Source organism: Cercospora kikuchii (genome assembly GCF_019650295.1).
Source record: "Cercospora kikuchii DNA, contig_00002, whole genome shotgun sequence".
Classification (NCBI taxonomy): domain Eukaryota; kingdom Fungi; phylum Ascomycota; class Dothideomycetes; order Mycosphaerellales; family Mycosphaerellaceae; genus Cercospora; species Cercospora kikuchii.
In genome coordinates, this window is record NW_025408583.1 from 2,456,794 (window position 1) to 2,468,333 (window position 11,540).

At 53.7% G+C, this 11,540-nt stretch overlaps 4 protein-coding genes across 4 annotated transcripts; 2 read left to right on the forward strand and 2 right to left on the reverse strand.

Annotated features, from left to right (window-relative positions):
* Positions 1–291: 291 nt before the first annotated feature.
* Positions 292–1,700, reverse strand: CKM354_000319500 (uncharacterized protein; the record flags this gene model as incomplete). The annotated part of the gene is made up of 2 exons (XM_044798380.1): positions 292–841; positions 949–1,700. The coding sequence occupies 2 exons, from the start codon at positions 1,698–1,700 to the stop codon at positions 292–294; spliced, it is 1,302 nt and encodes a 433-aa protein (XP_044654315.1).
* A 333-nt stretch (positions 1,701–2,033) lies between these two features.
* On the reverse strand, positions 2,034–3,144 carry CKM354_000319600 (uncharacterized protein; the record flags this gene model as incomplete). Its single annotated transcript, XM_044798381.1, has 2 exons — positions 2,034–3,003; positions 3,056–3,144. The coding sequence occupies 2 exons, from the start codon at positions 3,142–3,144 to the stop codon at positions 2,034–2,036; spliced, it is 1,059 nt and encodes a 352-aa protein (XP_044654316.1).
* A 1,279-nt stretch (positions 3,145–4,423) lies between these two features.
* CKM354_000319700 (uncharacterized protein) lies at positions 4,424–5,898 on the forward strand (the record flags this gene model as incomplete). Its single annotated transcript, XM_044798382.1, has 5 exons — positions 4,424–4,562; positions 4,626–4,746; positions 4,796–5,266; positions 5,316–5,671; positions 5,735–5,898. 5 exons carry the CDS (start codon positions 4,424–4,426, stop codon positions 5,896–5,898), a joined length of 1,251 nt encoding a protein of 416 aa, XP_044654317.1.
* Positions 5,899–6,391: 493 nt separating this feature from the next.
* Positions 6,392–8,903, forward strand: CKM354_000319800 (uncharacterized protein; the record flags this gene model as incomplete). The annotated part of the gene is made up of 2 exons (XM_044798383.1): positions 6,392–7,780; positions 7,833–8,903. 2 exons carry the CDS (start codon positions 6,392–6,394, stop codon positions 8,901–8,903), a joined length of 2,460 nt encoding a protein of 819 aa, XP_044654318.1.
* Between the last annotated feature and the right edge of the window lie 2,637 nt (positions 8,904–11,540).

The window sequence follows — 11,540 nt, forward strand, 5'->3', positions numbered from 1 at the left end:
AGCGGACCAGCCAGACCTGAGGCACCAAACCACCAGAGGCAAGAGCAAGAGGCAAGAACACACGGGCGAAGGTACGCGCCTGACTTGGGAGGTAGTTCCGCGCGACCAAGTGCCCACAATATTAATGGACAGCAGTTGGCCAACTTCTCGGGGGGCGAAAATTGCCAGTTTTGGCCAGGGCTTATGTGACAGCGAATTCGCGAGTGATAACGCGACTACCAACGAGGTGTCGCTTCTCCAATAAGGGCAGATACCCTCCAAATCTGCCTGCTTTCCTGATGGCCATGCTGCTCAGCCTGGAGACTCGACTCGATGCCAGCCTTCGACTCCAAGAATACCACCGTCTGACGATGCTGGATCCATAGACCACTTTCGTATAGGCTGGATGTCGAGGCCAGATCGGTATCCAGCGTGCCACATTTCTAGGGCCGTCCACGCAATCATTAAAGCGTTGTCGGTGCAGAGCGGGACGGGAGGAAACTCCAGCTTGATATGTGCGTGGCCACGGACATCCAAAATCTTGCGCATGACGGTTCTCATAAAATTATTGGATGCCACTCCGCCAGAAATCACAACAGTATTCACAGGCTTCGCATCAGAAGAAGACAGGTGTAGGAGCAATCGGGATGCCACATGCTCAAATGCCACGCGCTGTAATTCTCGAGCCATGTGCCGCCGCTCGTCAATCGAGACTTCATCTTGATCCCTTACCTCTGTCGTGAGTTGTCCATCTGGACTCACTTTACGAGCAAGAAAGCGCTGCACAGATGTAAGCAGGCCGGCAAAGGAAAAAGCCATGCGTCTCGAAGTCTTGATGCCTCCTTTGCTTTCGGCAAATGGCCTATGTGGAAAAAGTCAAAAGTCAGCAGTTATTCCATTCTGATCGACAGCAATCGCTCAGCCTCGAGAGGTTCATATATGTGTCTCTCTGCCACTCCAAGAACGTACGGTCTCAAAGCCCAATGCCATTGTGTAGGCCGGCACTCCAATTCTTCCTGCCTACGCGCGGGAGCTTCGTAGTTGTAGGATTCAGGTCCGTTGGGGAACGCAAATTCCTCCAGAGCCCTACCGTATGGTGCTTGAAGCAGGTCGGCTGGCAATATTGCCCTCGCGGCCTTATCCAAGCAGTCTCCTAGTGCGATGTCTCCAGTCTCGGCCAGTATGGAGTGCTCGGTGAGAGAACGCGAATCAATCAGCATAGTGTGGCCGCCGCTCACCAGGATGGTCAAGAACGGGAACTCAGGTTTTGGCGCAGTGAGAGGCGCATCCATAGCATGCACGAGCCTTGGGGTCAGTGTATGCGCCTGCATGTGATGAATACCCAAAAAAGGAACCCCAAGTCCAAGCGCGAGACCTTTGGCAGTGTCGAGACCCACGGCCAGGTTTGAACGCATCCCAGGACCCCGAGTGGCAGCGATGAAGTTTGGGCGAGGGGATGCGCTCAGGGCCTTTTGCACGAGAAGCGCCAGGTGGGCCCGATGCGAGTGCAGGGCCACCAGGGGATGGATGCCATTGTAGGCATCGTTGTTGGCCGTGGTTTTCTCGTGGAAGTGCACAGTCAGCGCGCGTGGCGTCTGCTCCAGCACGGCGACAGACGTGTCGTCGCAGGACGTTTCGATGGCGAGAGTGGTAAGACGACGGCGGTGCGCTGTGCAGATCCCGAGGCGGCGGTGGGCTACGCATCGAGCAGTCAATCGCATGCTTTTGATGAGAAAGTGAAACTGTTTTGTGTCGAAGATGGCGCGCGTGCATAATGCACTGCTTGATGCCTGAGGCAACCTCCGCTTCCCGCTTCACATGTGAGGATGCAGCACATTGCGTGATAATTTCGGTATGCATCTTCACAACTGTCCATGAGAGACAATGACGGGGAGAAATTGATACAATACTCGCAAGGTGAAAATTTGTTGTTGTGTTGCGTACGGAAAATGTCAGTATCTTCAAGCCTCGATGAATCAACGAGTGGACGTGGCCAGAGAGTGCAAGGTGCAAACTCTATCCCGCCGCCACAGGAGAATTACGCGGATGCAGTTTCACCGCAGCTCAAGCTTCTTGACCCTCTCCGTCTCCTCAAGACGTTCCCAGCAAATGGCTGCCGATCCAATCGCACTTGCGTATAGCGGATCTACCATGGTTTCGGAGGCCATAGATGGATCGTAGATGGCTTCGGCAGAGACATTGGCAGTTCCCAATTCGCTCTGGAGAACCTCTCTCAAAATCGATCTGAAATGTTCGTCATAGCCTGCCTCTCCTGACAACGCAACACTATGGATGCGATCCAAGACATTGCCTTCATCGGTCACTACAGGCATGTGAAGGAGACGGCGAAGTGCTTCAACGACACCTGATCTTCCTGTACCGTCAGCGTTCGACCATGCAGCGTCCTTGCCGAGATTAGTGTCTTGAAACCCACGGATCCCGTCCAGAAGTCCAAAACAGTCTTCAGCGTAGAGAGCACCAGTGAGTGCGGCACGACTGTAGTCCACCGCGAGAACCAATCTTTCTCGCCAGTGGTAACATTCATTCTCATCGATCCAGCCGTGGCCGAGGCGAGCCCATCTGTTTGCATATATCGCCATGGAAGGAGCACATGAATGGCCAATGGCAGGCAGGTGCAGACCGATCGAAGTTGTTGCGGATTTCGTTGCTTCCATAATTTCTGGTGAAGGCATTCCGGGAAAAACGGTAACGATATCGTGCACGTCGGATTCAGTATAGGCTTCAGCTGTGCCGCAGAGACTTTGCAACATGCGTTTTATGAGCTGTGTCCGCTCATCAGGTGCACGGCCGCCAAGCCAAGGGGGTAGATGGTCTCGAATATCCTGTAGCCTGATCTGTGGCTTCCTTGTGGCGACGTGCTGCAATTGATCTTGTCGTGCGTGAGGTGGATCCTGACTTGGCATCTTCCAGACTTGGTTGCGCATCATTCGCTTGTAGCTTGGACCGCCCTCAACCTTCGCTATGCCGATGCTCGTGCCATTGGCGTAAATGACACTGGCAGTGCTGGCAGGCAATCAGTACAAAAGTCGCAAAGTCAGGGTAGATTCTGCCTTACGCGTAGTCGAAATTGAGATTGAAGCCAATTCCAAAGTTTGCTGCTGCTACTGTATGCGCGAGGACGATGCTTAACAGAAGGACTACCATATTGCAATGCTAATCGAGAGCGTATCGAGGGGATGAGAGGTCCAAGAAGAGGGCGTTCAAGAGCGAAACGACGTGCTCATGAGCTCAAGAGACGTAGAGTAGAGCGTCGCCTAGGAGTTTTAGCGCCAACACCAAACGCATGTCTACGAACGCGCGCTTATAGAAACCTGCTAATGCATCTGTGCTTAGCTACATGAGCGATTTCTATCCACGTACAATCGCATGCGGGGCAGCGGCGCAGATGCTGGGGTTGTCGGCGGTAAACAGAGTTATGGCAAGAGGCGAAGACGACTTTCAGCCTGGATGACATGGCAGTCCCATGCCAGTGCCAAGAACGATCGGCCGAATGCGGACTAGTCAAATTATCTTGCGGAGCTAACTTAGGAGGGAAAACAGTCTCCTTCAGCATTCTTACGCAAGAAAGACCAACAGCTTCGAGGTGGGCGCAGTTGCGCCCAGTTGAGTTGAGCGGCTCAGCCAACATCTCTCACAGAACTCTGCCAGCCAGTCGTCAGAAGCCACCAACTCAAGTCGCGCGTTGGAATTGGAACTGCTATTCTGTGTTTGGTTCCACGGTAAAACAGCTCCACGATGGATACTCACGTCGAGCTTGACGGGCGAACAGCAATCACAAGCCGTCCTGGCATACCTGCTCAGCTTCCGGCTGATGACGCTTCGGACAGTGTCACCGCAGTACTCATGCCCCATCCCACTGCGCAACTAGTAGCATGCAGTACTGCGGCGTTTTCCACAGTCGCCGGAGCACGATGAGATATGGCTGTCAATCAAACGTGGAAACCATACCCCTTAGCTGTGCCGTGCTCTCGCAGTTCGTGCCAGAATAAGCGCTCGACATCTCCTGATCTAAGATTAGCAAGACCGGCAGAAGGACTTCGCTGTCTCTGTGCCCCTCGAGTGCGCTTCAAGACCGACGTTAGATTGATGTATTCTCACAATGGCATAAATGGCAGCTGCCCACCTTTGGATGAGCAATAAACACAGTACAGGCTACCCTACAGCCTTCTTGAGATCGAGTGAGCGACGATGTCTTTCCTAATCATTGCGATCTACTTCGCTGCACAGGTCGCTGGTCGACCAAGCCCAGTGAGCAATGCAGTCACCTCAATTGATATCAACAATCCTTCTGCTTCGGATCCTACCATATTCCCAATGCCGCTTAAATTTCCAAGTCGCCCCTCCAAATCAATATCCCTTCGGACTCCCTTCTCAAGCACCAGCGTGCAGTGGACTGAAGCCATCGAAGGGATGCTTTGAATCCATGGCGAACACGGGAGGAAACATATTCTTTGACAACGACAGCGATTGCGAACCAAAGGACAAAGAAGCGATACAGACAGCGGTGTGGGATGCCCATACCCTAGCTTTCTTCGCATCGAATTTCCCAAACACACCGACGGGTACGTCTGAAGCGCGACCGTAATATACAGGTCGTATGCTCCATTTACTGACTTAGCTTATAGCTGGAAAGGGTTCCGCGAACGCAATGTACTGGATGGGTCCTGACTGGGCGTCGCAGAAGGATCGCATCGCAGGCAATCTCAAAAGAATTTACGAGTTCAAGACACGGGCAACTAGCGAAAGGTACATGATGTGGTAGAGCATATTCCAAGACCGCGCTTACCAAATCTAGCACGTACATCACCATGAGCTGCAAAGACACCAGAAATGAGTGCCACAAGATAATTGAGAACAAAGCCGTGGGCGGATATGCTTGGACGTACAGTGGCTGGTTCGGCTATTATCACTACATCACGCTCTGTCCGACATTTTTCAAGCAAGTCACTCTGGATACCAAACTCTCGCAAGTCGAAGATGAGTTGAAGAAGGGTGTGACCAAAATGGCATCGGATGCCAGCTGGCTAGACAGCACTGGCCGACTGCTCTTGCACGAAATGATGCATACACGAATAGCAGACGGCGGCATAGAGCCACATATTACTGACGAGGGCATTTTTCCCAAGGGTCACGGCGACCCAAACAGGTGGGCATATGGGCCAGGCCCGGTCCACAGGTTGGCGCACGTGAAACTGACGAATGGCGGCGGCGTCACCCGAGCATCGACAAATGCCGACAGCTATGCCTGGCTAGCTGATTCTGCTTGGTGAGACCAGCGACTACTTCCCTGTGCTTCCAAGCCTAACGTACTATAGGTGGTGGGACACGACCGGTGTATTCCCCAAGGCAGATGGCAAGGATCTCGATGACTTGTCAGGCGACGACGGGTCGTCTCTTATCATGCAGCATATCGATCTTGGCAATGTTACCGACCCAACTGGCGTCGACTTCACTGCACTCTATGCTGCAGCTGCAAATGGGCCTTCCGCATTTTCCCCTATACCACAACCTCCAGTTGCACCAACGACACCCGAGACACCTCCTGAAGAGCCCGAGAACATCTGTGGAGCCTGGTACAAAGTCTTCTTTGATCACTTCGAAATTTTGGGCAAAGACTTCGCTCCAGCCAAGCTGGGAGACAATGGCTCAGGGCTGAAGGACCAGCTGCAAGGTACTGTAGCATCATAATTAGAGCAGAGGATTGACCCGTACACAAGCTGACATACCGTTCTAGATTGCGGCGCACTCACGAAATGGGAATTCAAGCCTTTGACTGGCGACCCAAATGGCTATCAGTGGTCTGCGAAAGGTCGCCTGCCTATTGGTACCAAAAGTTGTATTGGCAATGCCGTAAAAGATATCGGAGGTGATGCAGACGGCTGCAAAGGAGCCGGTTAATGCCGTTCTGTCTGGCACACACTATGAAGTAGGGGGTCCAGGTGTCTGTAGGTCAACTGCTTTCCAAGTTTCGTAGCATATTGTTCACAAGTGAGATCACAACCTTTCAATTTCGCTATTGCGACGGATGAGCTTTGCAGCATGGAAGTTCGATTGACGCGCAGTTGGCAATTTTTGCATGCTGGAAGACACAGGCATGGTCATTCGATAGCATGTGGGAACATGCAGTCCGCGGCAAGGGTGGAAGAGTGTACAGAGCCCTTAAAGCGATGTATGTTACATGTAGTATTCTGTGCCGCCCCTTGCAGCCTGCAGCAACAACCTCAAGCTTTCTCGGCAGTGATGTCACGCGTCCCAACACCGCGCGTGCACCAGAACCACCGAACCACCCCACCGCTCTTCTGCTCGTCTCACCACCACCAGTGCATCTTGCTGCTCGCCTTCTGGCTATCAAGATATGCCGCCCCGCCCGTAGCAGCGGAGCACGCCCGCCATGGCTGATCGTCAGAAGGCGACCGACGGCCCGTCGATCAACTCGCCCGAGGCGTGGGACTACAAAACTCTCCCGGATTGGGACGATGACTTCTACAGAGAAGACGACATTCTCCAGTTCGCCGCTGCCCTTGACGCGCCGGCTGTTCTCACCGCATCGCCGTCTGAGGAGGACCTGACACGGTGGGAGAAGCGACCGGACACAGAGGCTGAGCGTATCACCGCACTCAACGACTGGCGACCGGTGCACCAAAGACAGCTAAGGCGCCCCGGGTCTTCCAAAGCGCGAAGCAGCCGGGGCAAACCCAAGAAACAGCCTCGCCGCGGACGAGACGAAACGAGAGAGGGTTGGACGTATTCGGTCGCCAAGTACCCGCTCCTATTCTTCGTCTTTGGCTGGATCACTTTCTTGGGAACGTGCTACGCTTTCACGAGACTCTACATCTGGCTGTACGAGCAATACGTGACTTGGCGAGGGACGCGTGATCGGCTCCGAAAAGCATTGCGAAAACAAGATAGCTACGACGGATGGGTGACCGCTGCAGAAGAGCTGGATCGCCATTTGGGCAATGACAAGTGGAAGGCGGATGATGAAGGGTCTTACTATGATTGGAAGACGATCAGGCAGGTCTTGCGACAGTTACGAGATCTTCGCAGACTCGCAGAAGAAGATGAACAGACCGCTCGTGGGCGATCAGAGCGCAATGGAGAGAGGCCTGTTGACCTGTTGAGGAAGGTGCTGGAGTCTTGTGTCAAGACGAATTTCGCGGGCATCGAGAATCCACGTCTATACTCGGAGACTTATTATGGTACCAAAAATCTCCTGCAGAGTTACATCGACGAAACATCTCAGTCGCTCAAGTTCATTTTTGCAACCACTCAGCTCAGCTCAGCGGACAAACGCGCGCTTTCTGATCGTCTATCCGCGAACCTTGGTCGATCAGCACTGTGCCTCAGCGGAGGTGCAACATTCGCCTACTACCATTTCGGTATCGCCAAAGCCCTACTGGATGCCGACATCTTACCTCCTATCATTACTGGTACGTCCGGAGGCGCTCTTGTAGCAGCTCTGCTCTGCACACGGACGGACGAAGAGCTCAAGAAACTATTGGTCCCCGCATTGGCCTACAGAATCACAGCTTGCCATGAATCCATTCGCGTGTGGTGGTTCCGGTATTGGCGTACAGGTGCTCGTTTCGACTCTGTCGACTGGGCGAAAAGATGTGCTTGGTTCTGCCGCGGTAGTCTGACATTCAAGGAAGCGTACCAGCGTACGGGTCGTATATTGAATGTTACGACTGTTCCATCTGATCCGCACTCTCCGGCTATCCTGGCGAACCACATTACAGCGCCTGATTGTGTTATCTGGTCAGCTGTCATTGCATCAGCGGTAAGCATCTGTCTCTTTCAGTTTCTCAAATCTGTTTGCTAATCATCAGAAGGCTGTCCCGGGCATCTTGAATCCCGTCGTCCTAATGCGGAAACTTCCCAGCGGAAAGCTCGAACCTTTTAGCTTTGGTCACAAGTGGAAGGACGGTTCATTGAGAACAGACATACCCTTGAAGAGTTTGAATACACATTTCGGTGTTAACTTCAGCATCGTCTCCCAGGTGAATCCACACGTTTCCCTTTGGTTCTTCTCAAATCGAGGCACTGTGGGCCGACCAGTCACGCATCGCCGCGGACGAGGTTGGCGCGGTGGTTTCTTTGGATCGGCTCTTGAGCAATTTATTAAGCTCGACCTCAACAAATGGTTGAAAGTGCTCCGCCACCTCGAATTACTCCCTCGACCTCTGGGCCAGGACTGGAGTGAGGTTTTCTTGCAGCGCTTCTCCGGCACTATCACGATCTGGCCCAAGACTAAGATGTCTGACTTCTGGAATATCCTGTCTGATCCTTCCATGCAACGTCTGGCAAGACAAATCCGCGGAGGGCAGTTGGCTACGTGGCCCAAGCTGAAATTTGTCAGTAATCGCATGGCCCTTGAAAAGGTTATTCGTGAAGCATATATGCAGCACCACTCGACCGAAGAAGAGCAAGTCCCGCAGGTGCCAATTCAGGGTCGTCTCCGATCAGTGCTGAGCGAAGAGGACCTTAATTCGCTCCTGTCACAAGCGAGGAGAAATAATGGTCTAGTCGAGGTGCCTGAAGAGCTACTCACTCCGGGACGGGAGCTTGAGAAAATGGATTTTGGAGACTCCACTCAACGAACAGAGTCGCCATCCTTCACCAAGCGAATGTCGAATCTCTGGGGCTCTTTGCAGGCATCCACATCACGCACTTCACTTGACACCGCACAGCAAGGATTCCGGGAGATTCCAGCCCACGCACAAGCCTCTCGTCGCGGCAGTAGTGTTGTTGACGAGTTGGTTCGGCAGTCTAGAGTGTTCTTCGACGACGATGACTATGCGGAAGATACCGAGGCTGCGAGCGAGACTGATGGGGTCGACCATGAAACAGACGATGATGCGGTGGGCAGCAACGATGCACCAGACTCGTCGTTCAGCAAATGACTGCCTTGATGTGGAATGCAGTATTTGGCTGGGGTGCACCTGTTAGCACCGCGTGGCACATCTTCGGGTGCTAGTATGCAGGAGGTTCCGGGTTGCGCCTCTCGCCATTAAGCATCTCCCTGTTTTGTTTGTTTTACCAATCCAACTTGAGAATGATTGACTTGTGAAGCGTTCTAGCGTGCTTCGGTGTATAGAAAAAGACCTGGCGTAGACATCATTATAATATACTAGTGCGAAACGAGGGCTGTTTCCTCTCCGCGTTTGGCGGAACCATGTGCTTCAAGCCCCGTGTCATGCTTACGCTTTTCCCTTGCTCGATGGGGATGCTGCAAACCACGGTGACTCGATTCACTCGACATGAAGGGTCGACGTCTGTCGTCCGCTTCGCCCGGGCCGCTCTGATGCTCAGAACTCACGAAGTTCTCGCGAATATGCTGTAGGGCCAGGAGCAGCTTGCCCAGTGGGATTTGAACGCTTTCGCCCGTTGCTGCCATTACGGTGTACACAAGGGCACTGGCTGCCACCTCCCGAGGCCTTCGATCCACGGATGCCATTCCGGCAGCCCTCGATCTTGGACTGAGCCTCGAAGACATGACCCATACAAGACGCAGGAGGTGACCTCCATCTCCTATGCTGTTAGCGCGGGCGACACTCTAGCATAGCAGAGGTCTTTGATCTAGCCACTAGTTAATGCCAAGTTGGCAGTGGTGCTGCCAGACCTGGAGCATGAATCACATAGTGCTGTAGAAACACGTCAGTTGGTCCTGCTTGTGCGTAGCGCGCTGCTACGTGTTGTCAGCTTCTTCCCACGCGGCGCAACGGCATCCGAACAGCACCTTTCGATGTCGGGCCGGCAGTGAGACTGAAAATCAATCCCGCCGCAGCTGTAATCACATTTTACTCAGGCTGAATAGCAACGTCTGTTAAAGTGATGGTGCCTTCACACCTCAGAGCTCACCGTCGCTGTTGGTGCCATGAGCTCGACGGTGAGTCGGCAACATCAACGCCATTTCCACGACGCAAGTACCTGTTCGAGCACAGTCCCACGGTGCTGTCATGGTATCCCCTGAGCGACGCAAGACTTCACCCACCGCCCAGGACTGTTCAAGTGTCTGCCTTGGCAATCTGGCATGATGTTTCGAATTTTTGACGAAACCAAGCAGCGCGATCTGCAATGCATCGATCTTGGTTCAATCTAAACACAGTTCAGACGCCGTTCATTGCCGCTCATCCCCTCTGATCGGATGCAGCAACGCGAGAGACGGCATCGGGACTGTAGCTGAGGGCGTCAGATCGATGACAATCGATGACCTTCACAAGCCTGGCTGTCGTTTCCGTTCAGGCATCGACGTTAGGGCGCAGCATAAGATCCGTCCATCCTCTGTACTGCGATGCAACGAGCAGCAATGGTCGTGCAATGCCTGTCTTTCCGCTGCTGTTTGTTGTACGAAGTAGCAAGATCCAGGCCGTGCTCCTGTTGGGAACGCGTAGTTGAACGATCATGAGGTCCGGAACATGACTTGTTCTCATCATGAACTAGAAAGGTCCACAAGTTCATCATCGATGCCCCTTCCTAGGGAGGTAAAAATTCGGAGCGCTGGTAAGCTGGCGCTTCTGCCCAATATGCGCAGGGCTCTGCGCACTACTGTGAGAGACTGCATGGTGGGCAAGCAACTAACCAGCACGATTCGTTTTGGACTGAACGACAATCAGTCTTCTCTCAGCAGATAATCGACACTATGCAGGAAAATGCCAGTGATTGAACACTCCTTCCTGCACCTGCATCGGTAGGGGAAGTTTACCTTGAAAGTCGTGGCCCAGTGAATATGTCTAAACAGAGCCCAACTGCGCCAGGCGCAACTGAGCGACTGTTGCACTGCGAACGATGACCTTCACTCTTCAAGGACAGACGTTCTTGCCAATAAGAGCTCCTCTCAACACTTGTGTGAAACAGGTCGCTCGTTCGGCGCCGACCAGATCGGTGCATATGCCCAATGCTGACTGCCACAACACGGCAAGCAGACGACCGCGCGTTGGGTGAGCGTATCCGAGGCACGGATGCGCCCCAAGCAAGAAAAAGTGAAGGTTCATGACAGCGGTCCGCTTGCCACAGCAGGGGTGTTGCAGGAGCAGCGCACGTTGATGCGAGCTGTGAATGAGGCATAGCATGAACTCTACGCATGTGGTGAAGGGGGGCCCGAGGAACTGCCAGGGCAGGGACAGTCGTAGTTTCCAGCAGCAGCCCGGCTGTCGATGAAAAAGGTGATGATTCGGAAATGCTCGTCGACGACATGCAAGCGAGGCCCGGGTGCGGCGGAGATCCTGGGCGATGCCTGCCGCTTCCTGGCCAGGTGGCGGAAGTGGCCATTTCATCACCGGGACGGTGGAGGACTTTCTGGAAGCCGACCCTCCGACCCTTGCTGCCACGCCCGTTCTCACGCTGCACACAACGACGTTGACGCGCCGGGACGACAGCGGGCGCCGACGAGGGCACAGTCCGCTACTGTGGGCCGTCGCTGGGAGGCGCTGTGCTTTGCGGCTGGGCACCGTAACACCAGGTGGGGAAATACGGTGCCGTTGAGATGATGGGTTATCGTCCTAGGGTTAGGCTGCTGGCGAAAGAAGGAAGAGTGAGGC